The sequence below is a fragment of the Vigna unguiculata genome, chromosome 9 (genome assembly GCF_004118075.2).
Source record: "Vigna unguiculata cultivar IT97K-499-35 chromosome 9, ASM411807v1, whole genome shotgun sequence".
Classification (NCBI taxonomy): Eukaryota; Viridiplantae; Streptophyta; class Magnoliopsida; order Fabales; family Fabaceae; genus Vigna; species Vigna unguiculata.
Window position 1 is genome coordinate 17906563 of NC_040287.1, and position 24881 is coordinate 17931443.

The 24881-nt window shown below is 35.5% G+C and overlaps 2 protein-coding genes and 1 pseudogene across 2 annotated transcripts; all 3 read right to left on the minus strand.

Annotated features, from left to right (window-relative positions):
- Positions 1–493: 493 nt before the first annotated feature.
- Positions 494–2357, minus strand: LOC114163506 (annotated as a pseudogene).
- Positions 2358–4503: 2146 nt separating this feature from the next.
- Positions 4504–6374, minus strand: LOC114163507 (sugar transport protein 1-like). Its single transcript, XM_028047813.1, has 4 exons — positions 6239–6374; positions 5783–6108; positions 5048–5677; positions 4504–4947 (listed from the first exon to the last, which is right to left on the minus strand). The coding sequence occupies exons 1-4, from the start codon at positions 6372–6374 to the stop codon at positions 4504–4506; spliced, it is 1536 nt and encodes a 511-aa protein (XP_027903614.1).
- Positions 6375–8533: 2159 nt separating this feature from the next.
- LOC114163508 (sugar transport protein 1-like) lies at positions 8534–10343 on the minus strand. Its single transcript, XM_028047814.1, has 4 exons — positions 10253–10343; positions 9810–10135; positions 9078–9704; positions 8534–8977 (listed from the first exon to the last, which is right to left on the minus strand). The coding sequence occupies exons 1-4, from the start codon at positions 10341–10343 to the stop codon at positions 8534–8536; spliced, it is 1488 nt and encodes a 495-aa protein (XP_027903615.1).
- Positions 10344–24881: the final 14538 nt, after the last annotated feature.

Genomic DNA, 24881 nt, shown 5'->3' on the forward strand with positions numbered 1-24881 from the left:
TCATCTTGAGCCACACCTCAAGGAATGCCACGTGTTTAACCCCTATCCCGAGCCACAACAGAAGGGATACGTTCTGAGCCACAACTCAAGGAACATCCTACAAGCCGACCTTTAAGGTATCACCAAAGCCTTGTACACCAAAGCACACAAATCACAAGTGTTTCCTCTACATTATCGCATGGCACTGCTCTTGAGCCGCCAAGCGAAATACGCTTCCAGACCGCCTAGCGCGTGACAGGTGCCACTAGGTGCAAAACGCCTATGATGCCATTGTTCCTGCAGGTATCGCCTAGTCGGACAATCCTTATCGCCAGGCGTCACGCCTTCTAGGGGTAAAAATGGCATAATAGGAAGCCCAACTGCAAATCCTAAATACACGAACAAAACACACAAAGTTTGACTGAAAATAGGAAAATCCGAACAAAAAATCAGTTAAGTAGGAAAAAGACTTCGTTTGGAGATTCTGAAAAGGCCTACCCGCATTGTTCATCCTCTAACACACGGATTCTGGAGAAGCGTTTGGAGTAACAAACTTTTTCCAGTAGGGATGACTCTGCCATACATGTGCATTTCTTCGATGGGAACCCCTTTAGTCTCAGGTAGAAGTTTGAAGATGAATATTGTCATCGCAAAGACAAAGCATGCAAAGAACATGAAGAGTCCAAATTTCATGTGACAGAGCATTGTGGTGAAAATTTGTGCAATGACAAAGGTAAAGATCATGTTAACAGAAAACATTAACACTTTGTGCAGCTGATCGCACCTCAGCGGAAAAATTTCACTCGGAACCAACCCCCTAAAGGACCCCAAGACCATGCAAATCCTGCAAGTAGATACATATGCCGCACACAACCATGATAGCATACCACTTTGGCAACACTCCTGGGTTTCCATCAATTCCAAATTTGAGTCCAATCGCCATAGCTATCAGAATCTACACCAAACCAAATAAAAATACAATATTAATTATAATATAATAAAAAGAGTTGAAGATTTTCACAAAGATTATGTCGGAAAAAGAAAATGTTACCTGACAGATAAGCATTTGTGCCCCTCCTTCTAAGAAAAGGGTACGTCTCCTGAACTTGTCAACAGTGAATATGGAGACTAGAGTGGCAATTGCGTTGCAAGCGCCGATGATCATGGCCGACATGAGAGAAGCAGTGGCTCCAAAACCAATGGTTTTAAACAAAATAGGAGCATAAAACATTATCACGTTCATGCCAGTGAGTTGTTGGAAGAAGGGAATGGCTATGGCAAACGTGAGTTGAGGTCTATATTGTCTCTTCAACAAAGAGACCCAAGGGTGTTTCACTGCTTTGGAGGATTCACTCGCTGCCATAAGATCCTCAAACTCTTGATCAATGTCCGTGGTTCCTCGAATTTTGATAAGTTCCTTCTTGGCCTTCTCATCAAGACCACGTTCAATTAAGGAACTCGGTGAATCTGGAAGAATGATTGCACCAAACATGATCATGATAGCAGGAACTATTGCACAACCCAAGCTATACCGCCATCCTTCCCCATTCTCCATTTTGGCAAAAATGTAGTTAAGAACATTGGCAACAATATACCAATAGTGATTGCCAATTGGAACATCATATAAGTGCTCCTCGGTACTTGTAGGGAGCAACCTCAGACATATAGATTGGCACAGACTGTCCACACAACTTTATTGCGTTAGCATTTTATGTACCATAATACGAAATATAAGGAATGTTTTTCTTTTCAAAGAGAATATAACAATATGTATGTTTATAACCTGATTGGCGCATCCAATTCGAAGCCAAGTAGAATGCGACCAACAATGAGCATCCAAACATGTTGAGCGAAGCCATTCAATAGAGCACCAGCAAGAAAGAGCAGACCACCACAAAACATGATAGCTCGCCTTCCGGTGAGTTGAGTCACAGTGGATGCTAACACCGAGGCAACAAGTGCAGCCAAATACAAAGATGATGTAAACAACGTTAATGTTTGGCTATCGAATTTGCAGTATTGGTTATCAGAGGGCTTTATATTGTTCTCCTTTGCATACACTTCAGGAAAGAATTTCTTCAGAACGGATCCATAGAAGTCACACCACCTACACATATTTATCTCTTTTGTAACCAAAACTATAATGATAAGATGTAAGAAAAACATGTTCCGAAATATATATATATATATATATATATATATATATATATATATATATATATATATATATGAAAATGTATACCAGATATGCCAAGGTCGTAGCCAAATATCAATCCTCCAAATGCAGCTACGAAGCATGCTACGAACACCCGAACAGTAAGTTTTCCTGGATAGTTCTTTGATTCTAAAGGGCCACTTGAGATGAAAGCTCCCGGCATTTTGAATGACTGAGAATTGAAAACTTCAACTCAAGTAAATTGAGAAGAGAAAAAAAAAACTTCAATGTATCAATGCTCCAATGTTACCTTAATTTATAGAGTGACGTTATTGCATTGCATTGATTGAATTTTATCTTCTAGTTATATCTTTTATCTTTTACATCTTTAAAGAATAACTTGTTATATCTTGAAAGAAAAATAAAATCTTTTATCTTAAAAACATAATTTGATAAGTTTTAAATGATTTTCAATTGAAATCTTGTGCCATAGAAAAAAAAAGTTAATAAAATATTACTAAAGTATCATTTTCTAAAATTAAAAGAAATAGAATTAACTAAAAATCTTATAGTATAATTATATTTAAAAAATGAGAAATATTTAAAAATAGATCAATATTTTAAACTAAAAATAAATAAAAAAGTTACTTTTTTATTTTATTGGATAAAATTTTAAATTGTTTTAATTGAAATCTTGTGATATAGAAAGAAGATAAGAAAAATATTAATAACATCAAGTTTTCTAAAATCTTAAGGGAGAAATATTAAAAAAATAGAAAATTTAAAAATCTTATAATAGAATTATATTAAAAATGAGAAAAAAATAAAAAATACATAAGCATTTTCAAAGTATTTTAAATTCAAAATAAATAAAAAGTATCTTTTTTAATTGTTTTGATAATTTTTTTTAGTTTCATAATTGAAATCTAACATATTAAAAAAATAAGATCATGAAATATTAGTAAAATTATCATTGTCTAAAAAATAAAAAAATATAAATATATGAGAAATATTCAACCATAAATACATATTTAAAAAGCATTTTAAATTAAAAATAGAAAAGATTATTATTTTTATTTAATTTGATAACATTTTAAGTTTTCTAATTGAAATATTGTACTACAAGGAAGAAGATAAGGAAAATATCATTCAAATAATCTTTTCTAAAAGATAAAGATAATAGAATTAAATAAAATCTTATAATAAAATTATATTAAAAATATGTCAAAATAAATTAAAAAAATGCATGAATATTTTCAAAACATTTTAAATTCAAAACCAAATAATTTTTTTTTATTTAATTTGATAAAATTTTAAAGTTTTTTAATTCCAATATTGTGATATAAAAAAATTAATAAGAAATTAGTAAAATATGGTTTTCTAAAGAATAAAATATATAATTAATTAAAAACTTGTAGTATATTTGTATTGAAAAAATTGAGAAATATTTATAAATAGATAAATATTTTTGACTAAGAAAATAAAAGGTTGCCCTTTTATTTAATTTAATGAAATTTTAAATTTTTTTAGTTGAAATCTTTTACTACAGGAAGAAGGTAAGAAAAAGATTAATGAAACGAAGTTTCCAAATAAATAAATTACATTAAAGTATTATATTAATTGAATTAAATTAAAAAATGAGAAAAAAATAAAGATATTGAAATATTTTCAAAATATTTTAAATTGAAAACTAAAGAAAAATATCTTTTTATATTTAATTTTATAAAATTTAAAAGTTTTTTAATTGAAATCTTGTGTTATAAAAATAAAGGTAAATAAAATATTACTAATTATATTATTCTAGAAGATAAACAGTAGTATTAAATAAAAATCTAATCAAAAAGTTATTTTTTATTTAATTTGATAAAATTTAAATTTTCTAATTGAAATCTTATGTTGGACTAAAATAATGTTATTAAATTCTACCCCAAATTGATATAAAATTTGTCCTGTTTCGATAACCAGAGCAAAAGTTATGGCCGTTTGAAGTTTTGCTAAAAATCTACAAAACTTTTTAACTACAAACACCACTATATGACTCTAACAGCAACACACACTCACTGAAACACAAACACTACAATGGTAGTATCATTTCATTTAAATTTTTATTTTTTATTACTTGAAAATAATTTGTAATTTTATTGATAATTAAGAAATATTATAGAATAAAATATTATTATAATAATGGTTGTGCTAATCATAATATATAAAACTTATTCATAAAATGTTAAACATAGAAAATAATATTAATGTACTATTATTGGTAGCCCTTACATGGAAGAAATTGAGAATATCAAACCAAAAATAAAAAATAAAAAATCTACTACCAATGGTCTTAATACAAAAAACCATAACCAATTGTTCATCCTCTAACACACGGATTCTGGAGAAGCGTTTGGAGTAACAAACTTTTTCCAGTAGGGATGACTCTGCCATACAATGTGCATTTCTTCGATGGGAACCCCTTTAGTCTCAGGTAGAAGTTTGAAGATGAATATTGTCATCGCAAAGACAAAGCATGCAAAGAACATGAAGAGTCCAAATTTCATGTGACAGAGCATTGTGGTGAAAATTTGTGCAATGACAAAGGTAAAGATCATGTTAACAGAAACATTAACACTTTGTGCAGCTGATCGCACCTCAAGCGGAAAAATTTCACTCGGAACCAACCACCCTAAAGGACCCCAAGACCATGCAAATCCTGCAACGTAGATACATATGCCGCACACAACCATGATAGCATACCACTTTGGCAACACTCCTGGGTTTCCATCAATTCCAAATTTGAGTCCAATCGCCATAGCTATCAGAATCTACACCAAACCAAATAAAAATACAATATTAATTATAATATATCAATAAAAAGAGTTTGAAGATTTTCACAAAGATTATGTCGGAAAAAGAAAATGTTACCTGACAGATAAGCATTTGTGCCCCTCCTTCTAAGAAAAGGGTACGTCTCCTGAACTTGTCAACAGTGAATATGGAGACTAGAGTGGCAATTGCGTTGCAAGCGCCGATGATCATGGCCGACATGAGAGAAGCAGTGGCTCCAAAACCAATGGTTTTAAACAAAATAGGAGCATAAAACATTATCACGTTCATGCCAGTGAGTTGTTGGAAGAAGGGAATGGCTATGGCAAACGTGAGTTGAGGTCTATATTGTCTCTTCAACAAAGAGACCCAAGGGTGTTTCACTGCTTTGGAGGATTCACTCGCTGCCATAAGATCCTCAAACTCTTGATCAATGTCCGTGGTTCCTCGAATTTTGATAAGTTCCTTCTTGGCCTTCTCATCAAGACCACGTTCAATTAAGGAACTCGGTGAATCTGGAAGAATGATTGCACCAAACATGATCATGATAGCAGGAACTATTGCACAACCCAAGCTATACCGCCATCCTTCCCCATTCTCCATTTTGGCAAAAATGTAGTTAAGAACATTGGCAACAAATATACCAATAGTGATTGCCAATTGGAACATCATATTAAGTGCTCCTCGGTACTTGTAGGGAGCAACCTCAGACATATAGATTGGCACAGACTGTCCACACAACTTTATTGCGTTAGCATTTTATGTACCATAATACGAAATATAAGGAATGTTTTTCTTTTCAAAGAGAATATAACAAATATGTATGTTTATAACCTGATTGGCGCATCCAATTTCGAAGCCAAGTAGAATGCGACCAACAATGAGCATCCAAACATGTTGAGCGAAGCCATTCAATAGAGCACCAGCAAGAAAGAGCATACCGCCACAAAACATGATAGCTCGCCTTCCGGTGAGTTGAGTCACAGTGGATGCTAACACCGAGGCAACAAGTGCAGCCAAATACAAAGATGATGTAAACAACGTTAATGTTTGGCTATCGAATTTGCAGTATTGGTTATCAGAGGGCTTTATATTGTTCTCCTTTGCATACACTTCAGGAAAGAATTTCTTCAGAAACGGATCCATAGAAGTCACACCACCTACACATATTTATCTCTTTTGTAACCAAAACTATAATGATAAGATGTAAGAAAAACATGTTCCGAAATATATATATATATATATATATATATATATATATATATATATATATATATATGAAATGTATACCAGATATGCCAAGGTCGTAGCCAAATATCAATCCTCCAAATGCAGCTACGAAGCATGCTACGAACACCCGAACAGTAAGTTTTCCTGGATAGTTCTTTGATTCTGAAGGGCCACTTGAGATGAAAGCTCCCGGCATTTTGAATGACCGAGAATTGAAAACTTCAACTCAAGTAAAATTGAGAAGAGAAAAAAAAAACTTCAATGTATAAATGCTCCAATGTTACCTTAATTTATAGAGTGACGTTATTGCATTGCATTGATTGAATTTTATCTTCTAGTTATATCTTTTATCTTTTTACATCTTTAAAAGAATAACTTGTTATATCTTGAAAGAAAAATAAAATCTTTTATCTTAAAAACATAATTTGATAAGTTTTAAATGATTTTCAATTGAAATCTTGTGCCATAGAAAAAAAAAGTTAATAAAATATTACTAAAGTATCATTTTCTAAAATTAAAAAAAATAGAATTAACTAAAAATCTTATAGTATAATTATATTTAAAAAATGAGAAATATTTAAAAATAGATCAATATTTTAAACTAAAAAATAAAATAAAAAAGTTACTTTTTTATTTTATTGGATAAAATTTTAAATTGTTTTAATTGAAATCTTGTGATATAGAAAGAAGATAAGAAAAAATATTAATAACATCAAGTTTTCTAAAAATCTTAAGGGAGAAATATTAAAAATCTTATAATAGAATTATATTAAAAAATGAGAAAAAAATAAAAAAATACATAAGCATTTTCAAAGTATTTTAAATTCAAAATAAATAAAAAGTATCTTTTTTAATTGTTTTGATAATTTTTTTTAGTTTCATAATTGAAATCTAACATAATAAAAAAAATAAGATCATGAAATATTAGTAAAATTATCATTGTCTAAAAAATAAAAAAATATAAATATATCGAAACATCGAGAAATATTCAACCATAAATACATATTTAAAAAGCATTTTAAATTAAAAATAGAAAAGATTATTATTTTTTATTTAATTTGATAACATTTTAAGTTTTCTAATTGAAATATTGTACTACAAGGAAGAAGATAAGGAAAATATCATTCAAATAATCTTTTCTAAAAGATAAAGATAATAGAATTAAATAAAAATCTTATAATAAAATTATATTAAAAATATGTCAAAATAAATTAAAAAAATGCATGAATATTTTCAAAACATTTTAAATTCAAAACCAAATAATTTTTTTTTATTTAATTTGATAAAATTTTAAAGTTTTTTAATTCCAATATTGTGATATAAAAAAAATTAATAAGAAATTAGTAAAATATGGTTTTCTAAAGAATAAAATATATAATTAATTAAAAAACTTGTAGTATATTTGTATTGAAAAAATTGAGAAATATTTATAAATAGATAAATATTTTTGACTAAGAAAAATAAAAGGTTGCCCTTTTATTTAATTTAATGAAATTTTAAATTTTTTTAGTTGAAATCTTTTACTACAGGAAGAAGGTAAGAAAAAGATTAATGAAACGAAGTTTCCAAATAAATAAATTACATTAAAGTATTATATTAATTGAATTAAATTAAAAAAATGAGAAAAAAAATAAAGATATTGAAATATTTTCAAAATATTTTAAATTGAAAACTAAAGAAAAATATCTTTTTATATTTAATTTTATAAAATTTAAAAGTTTTTTAATTGAAATCTTGTGTTATAAAAATAAAGGTAAATAAAATATTACTAAATTATATTATTCTAGAAGATAAACAGTAGTATTAAATAAAAATCTAATCAAAAAGTTATTTTTTTATTTAATTTGATAAAATTTAAATTTTCTAATTGAAATCTTATGTTGGACTAAAATAATGTTATTAAATTCTACCCCAAATTGATATAAAATTTGTCCTGTTTCGATAACCAGAGCAAAAGTTATGGCCGTTTGAAGTTTTGCTAAAAATCTACAAAACTTTTTAACTACAAACACCACTAATATGACTCTAACAGCAACACACACTCACTGAAACACAAACACTACAATGGTTGTATCATTTCATTTAAATTTTATTTTTTATTACTTGAAAATAATTTGTAATTTTATTGATAATTAAGAAAATATTATAGAATAAAATATTATTATAATAATGGTTGTGCTAATCATAATATATAAAACTTATTCATAAAATGTTAAACATAGAAAATAATATTAATGTACTATTATTGGTAGCCCTTACATGGAAGAAATTGAGAATATCAAACCAAAAATAAAAAAATAAAAAATCTACTACCAATGGTCTTAATACAAAAAACCATAACCAATTGTTCATCCTCTAACACACGGATTCTGGAGAAGCGTTTGGAGTAACAAACTTTTTCCAGTAGGGATGACTCTGCCATACAATGTGCATTTCTTCGATGGGAACCCCTTTAGTCTCAGGTAGAAGTTTGAAGATGAATATTGTCATCGCAAAGACAAAGCATGCAAAGAACATGAAGAGTCCAAATTTCATGTGACAGAGCATTGTGGTGAAAATTTGTGCAATGACAAAGGTAAAGATCATGTTAACAGAAACATTAACACTTTGTGCAGCTGATCGCACCTCAAGCGGAAAAATTTCACTCGGAACCAACCACCCTAAAGGACCCCAAGACCATGCAAATCCTGCAACGTAGATACATATGCCGCACACAACCATGATAGCATACCACTTTGGCAACACTCCTGGGTTTCCATCAATTCCAAATTTGAGTCCAATCGCCATAGCTATCAGAATCTACACCAAACCAAATAAAAATACAATATTAATTATAATATATCAATAAAAAGAGTTTGAAGATTTTCACAAAGATTATGTTGGAAAAAGAAAATGTTACCTGACAGATAAGCATTTGTGCCCCTCCTTCTAAGAAAAGGGTACGTCTCCTGAACTTGTCAACAGTGAATATGGAGACTAGAGTGGCAATTGCGTTGCAAGCGCCGATGATCATGGCCGACATGAGAGAAGCAGTGGCTCCAAAACCAATGGTTTTAAACAAAATAGGAGCATAAAACATTATCACGTTCATGCCAGTGAGTTGTTGGAAGAAGGGAATGGCTATGGCAAACGCGAGTTGAGGTCTATATTGTCTCTTCAACAAAGAGACCCAAGGGTGTTTCAGTGCTTTGGAGGATTCACTCGCTGCCATAAGATCCTCAAACTCTTGATCAATGTCCGTGGTTCCTCGAATTTTGATAAGTTCCTTCTTGGCCTTCTCATCAAGACCACGTTCAATTAAGGAACTCGGTGAATCTGGAAGAATGATTGCACCAAACATGATCATGATAGCAGGAACTATTGCACAACCCAAGCTATACCGCCATCCTTCCCCATTCTCCATTTTGGCAAAAATGTAGTTAAGAACATTGGCAACAAAGATACCAATAGTGATTGCCAATTGGAACATCATATTAAGTGCTCCTCGCTTGTAGGGAGCAACCTCAGACATATAGATTGGCACAGACTGTCCACACAACTTTATTGCGTTAGCATTTTATGTACCATAATACGAAATATAAGGAATGTTTTTCTTTTCAAAGAGAATATAACAAATATGTATGTTTATAACCTGATTGGCGCATCCAATTCCGAAGCCAAGTAGAATGCGACCAACAATGAGCATCCAAACATGTTGAGCGAAGCCATTCAATAGAGCACCAGCAAGAAAGAGCAGACCGCCACAAAACATGATAGCTCGCCTTCCGGTGAGTCGAGTCACAGTGGATGCTAACACCGAGGCAACAAGTGCAGCCAAATACAAAGATGATGTAAACAACGTTAATGTTTGGCTATCGAATTTGCAGTATTGGTTATCAGAGGGCTTTATATTGTTCTCCTTTGCATACACTTCAGGAAAGAATTTCTTCAGAAACGGATCCATAGAAGTCACACCACCTACACATATTTATCTCTTTTGTAACCAAAACTATAATGATAAGATGTAAGAAAAACATGTTCCGAAATATATATATATATATATATATATATATATATATATATGAAAATGTATACCAGATATGCCAAGGTCGTAGCCAAATATCAATCCTCCAAATGCAGCTACGAAGCATGCTACGAACACCCGATATAGATTTGGTGATTGCATGGTTATGGGTTCAAGCCTTGGAGAGCTTATATTAATTTTATATTTTTTTTGGCATTTTGGATTTGACTTGAATATGGAAAGGTGGAAAGGAAACCCAAGGGAGGCGGGCAGCCAAAGGGGGCTGGAAAGGCAGCCGTAAGGGGGGAGTTGAATGGCACAATATGTCTTATTCAATGCCATTTTCGTTTTGGGTAATTAAACACTTAGTTTAGGCACACTTTAAAAAGGAAAACTAGGTTAAGGGCTAAGGTTTGAAAAGTTGGGAACCATACCAGAAAGAGCACGAAAATCTGAGTGTTGTGAGACTTGAGGGAAGGGTTGTGTCGCTGAATAGTGAGGAAGCAAGGAAGGTGGGTGATCACAGGGGGAACCTTACAATTGTCAAGCTTAAGCGAAGGAGAACCAGGTTAGGGGAGCTGGACTCCGTTTGCCTTGTTAATCTTATTAAATCCCATGAATTGTATGATGATATGAATGTATGATTTTTTGTTCTGATTGTGAAATTCGTATACCTGTACCGCCAGGCGGTGGAACCCTGTACCGCCAGGCGACACAAATGAATGAGGGAATTCTGGGTTATTTTTATGAGCTGCCTGGCGGTAATAAATTTCCGCCAGGCGACGCGAGTCTGTTGACTCGATTTTCTGGTTCTATGCTTTTTGGAAGATTTCTGATCGGTGAGAAAGATGGGAAAAGGTAGTTATAAGATGATAGGAGTGGTATTTGTTGATTTTCGGTTTGAATAATCTGTATAAGTAATGAAACAATGCAGCTAGGTACCAAGATGGAAAAATTGGGAAATCTGGTAATATAAAGTACAATTGTGTGAAGATTCTGAAAGGAAAACCTATGGAATAGGTAAAGTCATTTAAGGGACGTTCGGATTGTGAAATTGCAAGAAGTGGACGAGATTTTGGAATCTGGTTGGTGTAGTGCAGGAATCTGGGAAGTTCCAGAACTGATGCACCGCCTGGCGGCCAGCTTCGCGCCGCCAGGCGACGTTGGTGACAATGTAGAGGGAGTGCTTTTCGTGATTGAGCGGGTGTTGAGGGTCAGTGGGAGCTTGGTGTAAAAATGAGTGCATTTGGTTGAAGTTCGGAGTCATAGGGATGGGAGTTGATGGAATGAAATAACATAGATGGTGGATAGGGTATGCGAGGATGAGTATATTAGAGTAATGAGGGATAATTGTAATTGAGGTTTTGGTATGAGTCATAGAATTGTGTGGGTGCAATCCATCAAGAAAACAGTAATGAGACTTACCTTTCAATCGGTCTAACATCTGGTCCATGAATGGTAAAGGAAAGTGGTCCTTCCTGGTTGCCTGGTTTAGTCTTCTATAATCAATACAGACCCTCCAGCTATTCTGAATACGAGTAGGAATCAACTCGTTCTTCTCATTCTTGACCACGGTGATCCTAGATTTCTTGGGGACCACATGTACAGGACTCACCCAAGTGTTGTCAGAAATAGGATATATAATATCTGCTTGTAGCAACTTGGTGACTTCTTTCTTCACAACCTCCATCAGTTGAGGATTCAGTCTCCTCTGAGGTTGCCTCATTGGCTTGGCATCCTCCTCCAAGAGTATTCTGTGCATGCAGAAAGAAGGACTAATACCAGGAATATCTGCCAAAGTCCAGCCTATTGCTCGCTTGTGATCTTTGATAACCTGCAATAGCTTTTGTTCCTGCTCGTCAGTAAGCAAGGCAGATATAATAACAGGGAGTTTCCCATCCCTCTCAAGATAAACATATTTCAAATGAGATGGTAAAGGTTTCAACTCCAAAGTGGGTGGCTGTTCCACAGATGGCAACATTTTACTGCCTAAGGTAATTTCAGCCACCTCAGCATCACACTTGGACGCCACAGAGGTATCAAATAGTGACACCACGTCCTCAACATCACCTGTTTTACAATTTTCTCTTTCGTCTAAAATTAAGCCTGAAACATTCGAAAAAGAAAAATCCAAAGAAGAAGAAAAACCAGATAAAGCGTCCAAAAGTCCAAAAGCATAATTTTTTACTACATTACTCAATAAATCAATACAAAACAAAGAATGGTCTTCAATTGGGTGCTTCATGGCTTCTAGCACGTTGAACTGCACCTTCTCATCTCCTATCTCCATAGTCAAGGATCCTGCATGCACGTCTATCTTGGTACGTGCTGTCATCATGAATGGTCTTCCCAAGATGATTGTGGTTGAACTCATTCCTTCATCATCCTTTATATCCAAGATGTAGAAATCTGTAGGAAAAATTAACTTGTCCACACGGACAAACACATCTTCTAGCAAACCTGCAGGGTTAACTGTGCTACGGTTGGCCAATTGAATGACCACACCAGTAGACTTAAGAGGTCCAAGATGAAGTGAAGTAAAAACAGATAAAGGCATTACATTAATGGAAGCTCCTAAATCTAACATAGCATTATCAAACTTAGTACTTCCTATAATGCAGGGAACAGAAAACATACTTGGATCCTTACACTTTTGCGGCATTCTGACTGCAGGCTTCTTAATTAAGCTAGAGACGTTTCTTCCCATGTTCACTACCTCTTTATCCATAATACGCCTTTTATGTTTACATAACTCTTTTAGAAACTTGGCGTATTTAGGAATTTGTCTTACAACATCCAACAAAGGGATGTTTATCTCCACTTTCTTGAAAGTATTCAAGATTTCTTTGTCTAATTCCTCCATCTTTTTAGTTTTTGGTTTCAAACGGTTTGGATAGGGAGGAGGAAGGGAATAAGGAGAAGGATTTTCAGAGGAAGTATTAGGGGATACCAACCTGGAGTTATCACTGGGTGCAGGCATCTCAGATGTTGCTTGTGTTGCTTCATATGATCTTCCTCTTTCATCATTAGGTACAACTTCATTGTCCTTATCTTCATCTTCTTGGGCATCCCCAAGACCTTGTATTTGCTTACCCGATCTTAAAGTAATAGCACTTACATTTCGTGGGTTGATTACAATTTGTGCAGGCAAATTGCTCGAGCCTTGTTGAGACTTCATTTGATTTAACTCATTTGCCATTGTCCAATCTGGTTCTGCAAGTTTTGATTGGTTGCTTCCATCGTCTGTTTCAACTCATTGATTTGTCCCTTCATCATGTCAGCCATCATTTTCATCATTGCCTCCATGTTTGAATCACCAGAGGTTGCCGCTGGTTGTGGTTGTTGCCTCTGTTGAGGTGGAACATAGACTTGTTGGTGTTGAGGCTGTTGATTTCCCCATTTCTGGCTGGGATATTCCTTCCAATCTGGGTTGTACTTGTTGGAGGACAAATCACGGTTGTATTGCTGCCGAGGTGGTCTATTATTGCCATAGATGTTTGCAGCATATGCCTGAGGTTGTTCATTGTCTAACGTCCCTGTCTCTTTTAACATAGAACAAGCCTCTGTAAGATGATTAGTAGAAGCACAAATTCCACATAAAGTAGAAGGGATAGGCTTTTTTTGTAAGTCTGTCAAGGTCCTTACCATTGCCGCTAAGTCATCCAACTTCCCTTCTAATTTCTTGTGATCTGCAACATATGAAGCTTCTACTCCATGGGTTCCCTTCAATAGAGTTATAGAATTACTCCTTGTGGAAAATTGTTGATGGTTCGACGCCATACTTTCAATCAATTGTCTTGCATTTGTTGGCGTTTTGTCCACCAATGACCCTCCACTTGCAGCATCTATCATTTGTCTATCCATGATACTCAATCCCTCATAAAAGTACTGAATGAGGAGATGCTCGTTTATTTGGTGATGAGGACATGAAGCACATAACTTTTTGAATCTTTCCTAATACTCGTGAAGACTTTCTCTTTCTTGTTGCCTTATCCCATAAATATCTTTGCGAATAGCAGCAACTCTAGATGCTGGAAAAAACTTTTCCAAAAATAATCTTTTCAGAGTCTCCCAAGTATTGATGGATCCTGGCGGAAGGCAGTATAACCAATTCTTAGCGGCATCTTGCAATGAGAATGGAAAAGCCTTAAGCTTGATATGTTCCTCTGTTACTGTTGTAGGTCTCATGGATGAACAAACAACATGAAATTCCTTCAAATGATGGTACGGGTCTTCTCCTGCTAATCCATGGAATTTGGGTAAAAGATGGATTAACCTAGACTTAAGCTCACATTCTCAATCTGGATATTGGATGCACATGTTTTGTGTAATTGCTGCATCCGGTGAAGCCAATTCTCTTATTATTCTTTCTTCTATTCTATCTTCTTGAATTTCTGGTTCAGGTGATGGATCAGAAGATATGTTAATCACCGAAGGTGATTCTAGCGGTACACTTTCAGTGGTAGGTTCAGATGATGATGGTGCTCCTTCAGTAGAACACCTGAGTTCAAGTCTCATACGTGATTTACGCAAGTTCCTTTCAAGTTCTGAATCAAGTTGATAAAATTGACCCGGCAACGGCGCCAAATTTGATATCGCTGTCGTTAGGCGATCAAATTACCACTACTTTAGCAACTTCAGTATTGCCAGTTTGTAGTGAACAAAATAGTTAGGGTTAAGATAACCCTGAGTCGTCTCACAACGAATACAGAATTGATCTCAAATATTTGATTCTTAAAAATGCAATTAAAACTAGCAACTATAAAAAAAATAGGGGGGTTTTGATATGCAAAGAAGATTGTAAACACAGTAATAGTAAATAGGTCAATTCCACTGCTTTTTCTAAATAAGATTCTTCATTGGTTATCTAGAGATTATTGTTAAATTAATTATTGTTGTTGTTTTACAAATCAATCAATGTAAAGACTCAATTCATTTGTTAGCATCCTCACTTTTAATCAAAGTAGAGTCTCAATTAAAAGTGAGAATTGTTAGATTGTCCATAGTAAATTCAATCAAAGTACAGTCTCAATTAATTTTACTATGCCTAATCATGTCTATTCCTTTGTTTCTTTACCGAATAGAAAACTTAATTAATCAAAGTAAAGTCTTGACTAATTTTAGTTAAAGTAATTACCTCTAATCAAATTAAAGTCTCAATTATTGACAAAAACTTATCTAATCAAATGAAAGTTTCTAAACAAAATCAAAGTAAAGTCTCAATTTAATTTAAAAACCTTTTAACTCATATGATTAGCATGCATGTAGATTTAAAATCATTATTTTCTATTCGATTAAGAAGCAAAGGACATAGATAAACAAAAACCACAACAATAATCAAAATAACAAAACATTTAAATTCATCTAACCTCAGAATCCAGTTAAGAAATTACAGTGGAATCAACCCTAAAAGCTTAGCCCTCCATGGCTTTGATGGAATACATGATGATATGAAAGAAAGAAAATAAAAGAAAAGCTTAGCCCTCCATGGCTTTGATGGAATACATGATGATATGAAAGAAAGAAAATAAAAGAAAGAATGAGAGATGTGGTGGAGACGGTATCTGCCAAAACCAGAGAGTTCTAAGTGTCTAAGCTGTAAGTTGTAAGTCCTCGTTTCTGCTCCCTTAAGTCTCTTTATATAGACTTCCACTGGACTTTGGGCTTTATCTGTCAGTTGCTAAAATCTTTTATTTTTATTTAATTAATTAGCAACTTAATTCCTGTCCATTTTCCAATTCTACCCCTCTCATTTAACCATATTTGCAGTTTTGACCAGAGTTGACTGCATACTTTGACCAGTTGACCAGAGTTGACCAGTTGACTAGAGTTGACCAGTTTGACTGTCCTATCAGATGCTGACACGTGGCGCAGAGTACTCTCTCTCTAGAATTAGGGTTTGCTGCTCCTTCCTTCTTCCTCCCTTGGCTGCGCAGATGCAATGACGGCGGCTGCTGCCGTTTTCCGGCGAGGTGGTTGCTGCGCGCGTTTCATTGGTGCAGGCTGGATGTTGAAGCTGCTGCAGAGATGGTCAAGCTGTCTCGCGTCTGCAATGGTTGACGCAAACTGGTGCAGGTTCGTCTTTTTCTCCGGTGAAGGCTGCTGTGCGTGACGGAGCTGCGCAGGTTCGCGCTGGCGGTGTGCTCGCGGTGATTGCAGGTGCGCGAATGGTGGCTGCTGCAGTTGCATTCTGTTCCGATCTGGCTCAGGCATGGAGGTTCGAAGACGCAAGGTTGTAGTGGTTTCGTGAAGCAAGAAGATGCGCGCAATGGAGGTGGCACGGCGCGACGTGAAGGTGCAGATCTGCGGTGGCCATGGTGCAGTGGTGCGGCGACGGCTGTGGAGAGGTGCGGTGGTGTTCGCTACATCTGCGTGTTGACTGTGTGCTCGCTGGTGTAGGGCTGCAATGGTGGTGCGCGGAACAAGCTTCGCGGAGGTGATTACGTGAAGGTGCGGTGGAGATGGCGGTTGAAGATGGTTGGTGGCTGCCATAGCTGAGGCGCGATGGTGGTCGGAAAACAAGCTTCCATGGTGGCTGACGGAGATGGCGGCGGCGGCTGCCGTAGAGGGTGGAAGGGAAATTAGGGTAGGGTTTCATGTGTGAGATGGAGGAGATGATGACGTGGCAAGATCTGAGTGGTCAATTGGGTGAGTGGAGGATTATGACACGTGGCAGCTTATGGTTGGCTAATTTTAAAAGGTGTGGATTGCCACATGGCATGATCTGGTTGAGTGGAGTTTAAGTGGTAGGAGGGGTGCAACTTAGTGAAAACTGGGGTGCAGAACAGGTTTTTGTGGTCCACTTGAGGGAGGAGTGTGCAAATAAAATCTGGGGGTGCATTTAGCTCCTGATTTATTCTTTTCCAGAATTTCTTGATTTTGGACTTATTTTGTAACTTTGAATATTTCAAAATCACACTATTAATTGACCAAAAATAAATTCCAGCTGCATTAACAAACGTTAAAATATCCAATAATATTTTATGCAACTAAAATCAATTTTTACGCCACTTTTACCAAACTTACTCAATAAATCCAATAATCATAAATCCTAATTAAATCAATCTTTAAGCACAGAAAATTCAATTTAATCCCCAAATTTAAATATTAAATGAGGGCAAAAATTTGAACTCATCACACACCCACACTTATCCTTTTGCACTCCTGGGCAAAATTGAACAATTTCAAAACTTTATTCTGAGGTCTTTTATTCCATATTTTCAGTGGATTAAAGAAATGAATACAAATGGAAACAGATCAATCTTCTAGAAATCATGTTGTCATGCACAAACAAATGGATAAAATTCTATTTTTCACACATGAGTTAATCTTTTGAGTTTACAAGATAATCAAATATGAAAGAGAAACACTCAAGTTAAATATATATTTTCTCACCAAGATTCGCTCAAGTGTTTTGGCTTGTGTTTTCACTCAAAATACCCATGCAAGTAAAACTCTCAATGCTTAGCAAGACTCTAATATTCACAGCTTTCAGAAAACATGCATTCAAAAATCATGAGGACTTTTCAAGGTTATAATGAGGCCAAGGCAAAGGTAGGAAAAACTTTAGGATTTGTGTGTTTTTGAAATAGTAAGGAAGAAAAAGTTATGGAGCATAGTTTCAAAAACAATCTCTCTTTTTTTTCTGTTTTTTTTTTTATCCTTTGTTGCTCTTTTTCAGACAACAATCATTTTTCATTACAACACTCTGTCATCAACAATGATTTTCCTTTTTGCCATTTTTACAACTTTGTGGGGGAAATACTCACCCCCACACTTTATTCCTCAACCAATCTCAACATAATCCACTAGCTCCTTCTTTCTCCCTAAGGTAAGGAAAAAAATGGTCTTTTTCTTTTTAAGGTTTAACAGTATGCTCAAAACAAGAAAAAGAGGTTTAAGCTCAAGGGGCTACCAATGGATCAATGTCATGGTTAGCTTATTTGGCCAAGTAGCTAAAAACAAGAAATGCCTCAGTCATATCAAATCATGCATGTTCACCTAAGATGCAAAACAACAGAATCAAGCTAAACATTTGAGTACCAACAAGACATGAGCAAATCACACAAGAAAAATAGGAATGTCACATGGTAGTTCATCCTTACAATAAAGCTCAAAACTCACAAGGTCAAAAAACTTTTTCACAAAAGATTTATTCCAGAAACTCTCAAATCAACTCAATCACTAAATCACAGACAATAATCCACTCATAGCACATGACTTTTATTTTCCCAGAATTATGATCATTCCAATTAGTAAATCAAATCCAAAAATCCAATGTCAATATGTTTTATTGAAAGCAGAAACTTTTTTTTTTAATAAAAACAAGCAGAAAAGAAAATTAGACAAGAAAAAACAAAACAAATAGAAAACAAAAATAGAAAAGGGGGAAATCTCCCCACACCCCCACACTTTATCCATGCATTGTCCTCAATGTATTCAATATGTATAAAATGCAAAGAAAAAGTATGAAGTGTACTTACCTCCTCAAGGTGGAAGGTATGAGGGAGAAGTCAAGTTCATCCCATCCATCGTCTTGTTCAACATATTTTGATTTTCATTGAATATCCGAAGACGATGCCCATTAACTTTAAAAGTTCTTGCTGAAGATTCTTCCTTGATCTCCACTGCTCCATAAGGGAAGACTTCTGTAACAATGTATGGTCCTTCCCAAGTAGAACGCAACTTACCACTCATGTGACCAAGCTTGGATTTGTATAGTAACACCTTCTGGCCTACCTTGAAATCCTTTCTAGCCACAAGCTTTTGGTCATGGAACTTCTTGGTTTTCTCTTTGTAGAACTTTGAATTTTCATAGGCTGCAAGCCTAATCTCCTCTAGTTCTTGCAACTGAAGTTTTCGCTCATTTCCATCTTCTTCCAAATCCAAGTTGCATGCTTTCACGGCCCAATAGGCCCGATGTTCAATCTCCACATGTAGATGACAAGCCTTTCCAAAAACCACCCTGAAAGGTGACATACCTATAGGTGTTTTGTAGGCTGTCCTATGTGCCCAAAGTGCATCATCCAATCTTGTGGCCCAATCCTTTCGACTAGGCTTCACTACTTTCTCTAGTATCTTTTTAATCTCTCTGTTAGAGATCTCTACTTGTCCATTGGTTTGGGGGTGATATGGTGTAGCAATGCGATGTGTCACCCCATACTTCTTCAACATGTTCTCAAGTAGCCTATTACAGAAATGAGTCCCCTGGTCACTAATGATGGCTCGTGGTATCCCAAATCTGCAGAAAATGTTAGACCTGACAAAACTCATAACAACTCGAGAATCATTAGTCCTTGTAGCTATAGCTTCCACCCTTTGGAGACATAGTCTACAGCAAGCAAAATATAAGAAAACCCAAAAGAAGGAGGAAAAGGACCCATAAAATCAATACCCCAAATATCAAATACCTCACAATATAGCATGGGTTGTTGAGGCATTTCATCCCTTCTTGTAATGGATCTGGCTGCCCTTTGGCACTGCTCACAATTTTCATATACCCTCTGTGCATCTTTAAAAATGGTAGGCCAATATAATCCACAATCCAACACCTTCCTACCTGTTCTTTGTGTGCCATAATGTCCACCAAAAGGAGACGAATGACAGAACTCAAGCACATGAGGTATTTCGATATCTGGAACACACCTCCTTATGACTTGGTCACTACCAATGCGCCATAAGATTGGATCTTCCCAGATATAGTATTTTGCCTCACTTTTTAGCTTGATTCTTTCATATTTGGAGAAGGAAGGAGGTATAGCAGAAACAACCAAATAATTAACAATGTCAGCAAACCAAGGTTCAGGAAACATACCTTTCACAGTAGTCAATGCTAGGAGGACTTCATCAGGAAAGTCATCCTTAATAGGAATGTTATCTTCTCCATTTTCAATCCTGCTAAGATGGTCGGCTACTAAGTTATGTGCCCCACTTCTGTCTAGAATCTCAATGTCAAACTCTTGGAGCAGTAGCATCCATCTGATCAACCTTGGTTTCGAATCTGCTTTCTTCAGGAGGAATTTTAATGCTGCATGATCAGTATAAACAATTACCTTGGAACCAAGTATATACGGTCTGAATTTGTCCAAGGCAAACACAACAGCCAATAATTCCTTCTCAGTCGTGGTGTAGTTAGCCTGCGTTGTGTCCAACGTTCTGGAAGCATAATATATCACATGTGATAGCTTCCCATCTTTTTGTGCAAGCACCGCTCCTACTGCAAAGTTTGATGCATCACATATCAACTCGAATGGTAATGTCCAGTCAGGTGACTGGATGATAGGAGTGGTGGTAAGCGCCTTTTTCAATGTATCAAACGCATCTTTGCACCTCTCTCCAAAGTCAAATACTACATCCTTTTGCAACAAGTTGGAGAGAGGGTTGGCTATCTTGCTGAAGTCCTTGATAAACCTCCTGTAAAATCTTGCATGTCCAAGAAAAGATCGAACATCTTTCACAAAAGAGGGGTAAGGCAATTGTGAAATAATATCAATTTTAGCAGGATCTATAGATATACCATTCTTGGAAACAACGTGACCTAAAACTATACCTTGTTCCACCATAAAATGACATTTTTCAAAATTTAGAACAAGGTTAGTTTCTTCACATCTCTCCAAGACTCTAGCAAGATTAGACAAGCAGTGATCAAAAGATGAACCATATACACTAAAATCATCCATAAAAACCTCAATACAATGCTCCAACAAATCTGTAAAAATACTCATCATACATCGCTGAAATGTTCCAGGAGCATTGCAAAGGCCAAATGGCATTTTCCTATAAGCATATGTACCGAATGGACAAGTAAAAGTAGTCTTATGTTGATCCTCTAGGGCAATACAAATCTGAAAATACCCAGAGAATCCATCAAGAAAACAGTAATGAGACTTACCTGCCAATCGGTCTAACATCTAGTCCATGAATGGTAAAGGAAAGTGGTCCTTCCTGGTTGCCTGGTTTAGTCTTCTATAATCAATACAGACCCTCCAGCTATTCTGAATACGAGTAGGAATCAACTCGTTCTTCTCATTCTTGACCACGGTGATCCCAGATTTCTTGGGGACCACATGTACAGGACTCACCCAAGTGCTGTCAGAAATAGGATATATAATACTTGCTTGTAGCAACTTGGTGACTTCTTTCTTCACAACCTCCATCAGTTGAGGATTCAGTCTCCTCTGAGGTTGCCTCACTGGCTTAGCATCCTCCTCCAAGAGTATTCTGTGCATGCAGAAAGAAGGACTAATACCAGGAATATCTGCCAAAGTCCAGCCTATTGCTCGCTTGTGATCTTTGATAACCTGCAATAGCTTTTGTTCCTGCTCGTCAGTAAGCAAGGCAGATATAATAATACGGAGTTTCCCATCCCTCTCAAGATAAACATATTTCAAATGAGATGGTAAAGGTTTCAACTCCAAAGTGGGTGGCTGTTCCACAGATGGCAACATTTTACTGCCTAAGGTAATTTCAGCCACCTCAGCATCACACTTGGACGCCACAGAGGTATCAAATAGTGACACCACGTCCTCAACATCACCTGTTTTACAATTTTCTATAATGCAGGGAACAGAAAACATACTTGGATCCTTACCCTTTTGCGGCATTCTGACTGCAGGCTTCTTAATTAAGCTAGAGACGTTTCTTCCCATGTTCACTACCTCTTTGTCCATAATACGCCTTTTATGTGTACATAATTCTTTTAGAAACTTGGCGTATTTAGGAATTTGTCTTACAGCATCCAACAAAGGGATGTTTATCTCCACTTTCTTGAAAGTATTCAAGATTCTTTGTCTAATTCCTCCATCTTTTTAGTTTTAGGTTTCAAACGGTTTGGATAGGGAGGAGGAGGGGAATAAGGAGAAGGATTTTCAGAGGAAGTATTAGGGGATACCAACCTGGAGTTATCACTAGGTGCAGGCATCTCAGATGTTGCTTGTGTTGCTTCATATGATCTTCCTCTTTCATCATTAGGTACAACTTCATTGTCCTTATCTTCATCTTCTTGGGCATCCCCAAGACCTTGTATTTGCTTACCCGATCTTAAAGTAATAGCACTTACATTTCGTGGGTTGATTACAATTTGTGCAGGCAAATTGCTCGAGCCTTGTTGAGACTTCATTTGATTTAACTCATTTGCCATTGTCCAATCTGGTTCTGCAAGTTTTGATTGGTTGCTTCCATCGTCTGTTTCAACTCATTGATTTGTCCCTTCATCATGTCAGCCATCATTTTCATCATTGCCTCCATGTTTGAATCACCAGAGGTTGCCGCTGGTTGTGGTTGTTGCCTCTGTTGAGGTGGAACATAGACTTGTTGGTGTTGAGGCTGTTGATTTCCCCATTTCTGGCTGGGATATTCCTTCCAATCTGGGTTGTACTTGTTGGAGGACAAATCACGGTTGTATTGCTGCCGAGGTGGTCTATTATTGCCATAGATGTTTGCAGCATATGCTTGAGGTTGTTCATTGTCTAACGTCCCTGTCTCTTTTAACATAGAACAAGCCTCTGTAGGATGATTAGTAGAAGCACAAATTCCACATAAAGAGAAGGGATAAGCTTTTTCTGTAAGTCTGTCAAGGTCCTTACCATTGCCGCTAAGTCATCCAACTTCCCTTCTAATTTCTTGTGATCTGCAACATATGAAGCTTCTACTCCATAGGTTCCCTTCAATAGAGTTATAGAATTACTCCTTGTGGAAAATTGTTGATGGTTCGACGCCATACTTTCAATCAATTGTCTTGCATTTGTTGGCGTTTTGTCCACCAATGACCCTCCACTTGCAGCATCTATCATTTGTCTATCCATGATACTCAATCCCTCATAAAAGTACTGAATGAGGAGATGCTCGTTTATTTGGTGATGAGGACATGAAGCACATAACTTTTTGAATCTTTCCTAATACTCGTGAAGACTTTCTCTTTCTTGTTGCCTTATCCCATAAATATCTTTGCGAATAGCAGCAACTCTAGATGCTGGAAAAAACTTTTCCAAAAATAATCTTTTCAGAGTCTCCCAAGTATTGATGGATCCTGGCGGAAGGCAGTATAACCAATTCTTAGCGGCATCTTGCAATGAGAATGGAAAAGCCTTAAGCTTGATATGTTCCTCTGTTACTGTTGTAGGTCTCATGGATGAACAAACAACATGAAATTCCTTCAAATGATGGTACGGGTCTTCTCCTGCTAATCCATGGAATTTGGGTAAAAGATGGATTAACCTAGACTTAAGCTCACATTCTCAATCTGGATATTGGATGCACATGTTTTGTGTAATTGCTGCATCCGGTGAAGCCAATTCTCTTATTATTCTTTCTTCTATTCTATCTTCTTGAATTTCTGGTTCAGGTGATGGATCAGAAGATATGTTAATCACCGAAGGTGATTCTAGCGGTACACTTTCAGTGGTAGGTTCAGATGATGATGGTGCTCCTTCAGTAGAACACCTGAGTTCAAGTCTCATACGTGATTTACGCAAGTTCCTTTCAAGTTCTGAATCAAGTTGATAAAATTGATCCGGATTGGCCCGAGTCATGCACTATGCAGTCCACCGTACTCCCCGGCAACGACGCCAAATTTGATATCGCTGTCGTTAGGCGATCAAATTACCACTACTTTAGCAACTTCAATATTGCCAGTTTGTAGTGAACAAAATAGTTAGGGTTAAGATAACCCCGAGTCATCTCACAACGAATACGGAATTGATCTCAAATATTTGATTCTTAAAAATGCAATTAAAACTAGCAACTATAAAAAAATAGGGGGGTTTTGATATGCAAAGAAGATTGTAAACACAGTAATAGTAAATAGGTCAATTCCACTGCTTTTTCTAAATAAGATTCTTCGTTGGTTATCTAGAGATTATTGTTAAATTAATTATTGTTGTTGTTTTACAAATCAATCAATGTAAAGACTCAATTCATTTGTTAGCATCCTCACTTTTAATCAAAGTAGAGTCTCAATTAAAAGTGAGAATTGTTAGATTGTCCATAGTAAATTCAATCAAAGTACAGTCTCAATTAATTTTACTATGCCTAATCATGTCTATTCCTTTGTTTCTTTACCGAATAGAAAAATTAATTAATCAAAGTAAAGTCTTGACTAATTTTAGTTAAAGTAATTACCTCTAATCAAATTAAAGTCTCAATTATTGGCAAAAACTTATCTAATCAAATGAAAGTTTCTAAACAAAATCAAAGTAAAGTCTCAATTTAATTTAAAAACCTTTTAACTCATATGATTAGCATGCATGTAGATTTAAAATCATTATTTTCTATTCGATTAAGAAGCAAAGGACATAGATAAACAAAACCACAACAATAATCAAAATAACAAAACATTTAAATTCATCTAACCTCAGAATCCAGTTAAGAAATTACAGTGGAATCAACCCTAAAAGCTTAGCCCTCCATGGCTTTGATGGAATACATGATGATATGAAGGAAAGAAAATAAAAGAAAGAATGAGAGATGTGGTGGAGACGGTATTTGCCAAAACCAGAGAGTTCTAAGTGTCTAAGCTGTAAGTTGTAAGTCCTCGTTTCTGCTCCCTTAAGTCTCTTTATATAGACTTCCACTGGACTTTGGGCTTTATCTGTCAGTTGCTAAAATCTTTTATTTTTATTTAATTAATTAGCAACTTAATTCCTGTCCAATTTCCAATTCTGCCCCTCTCATTTAACCATATTTGTAGTTTTGACCAGAGTT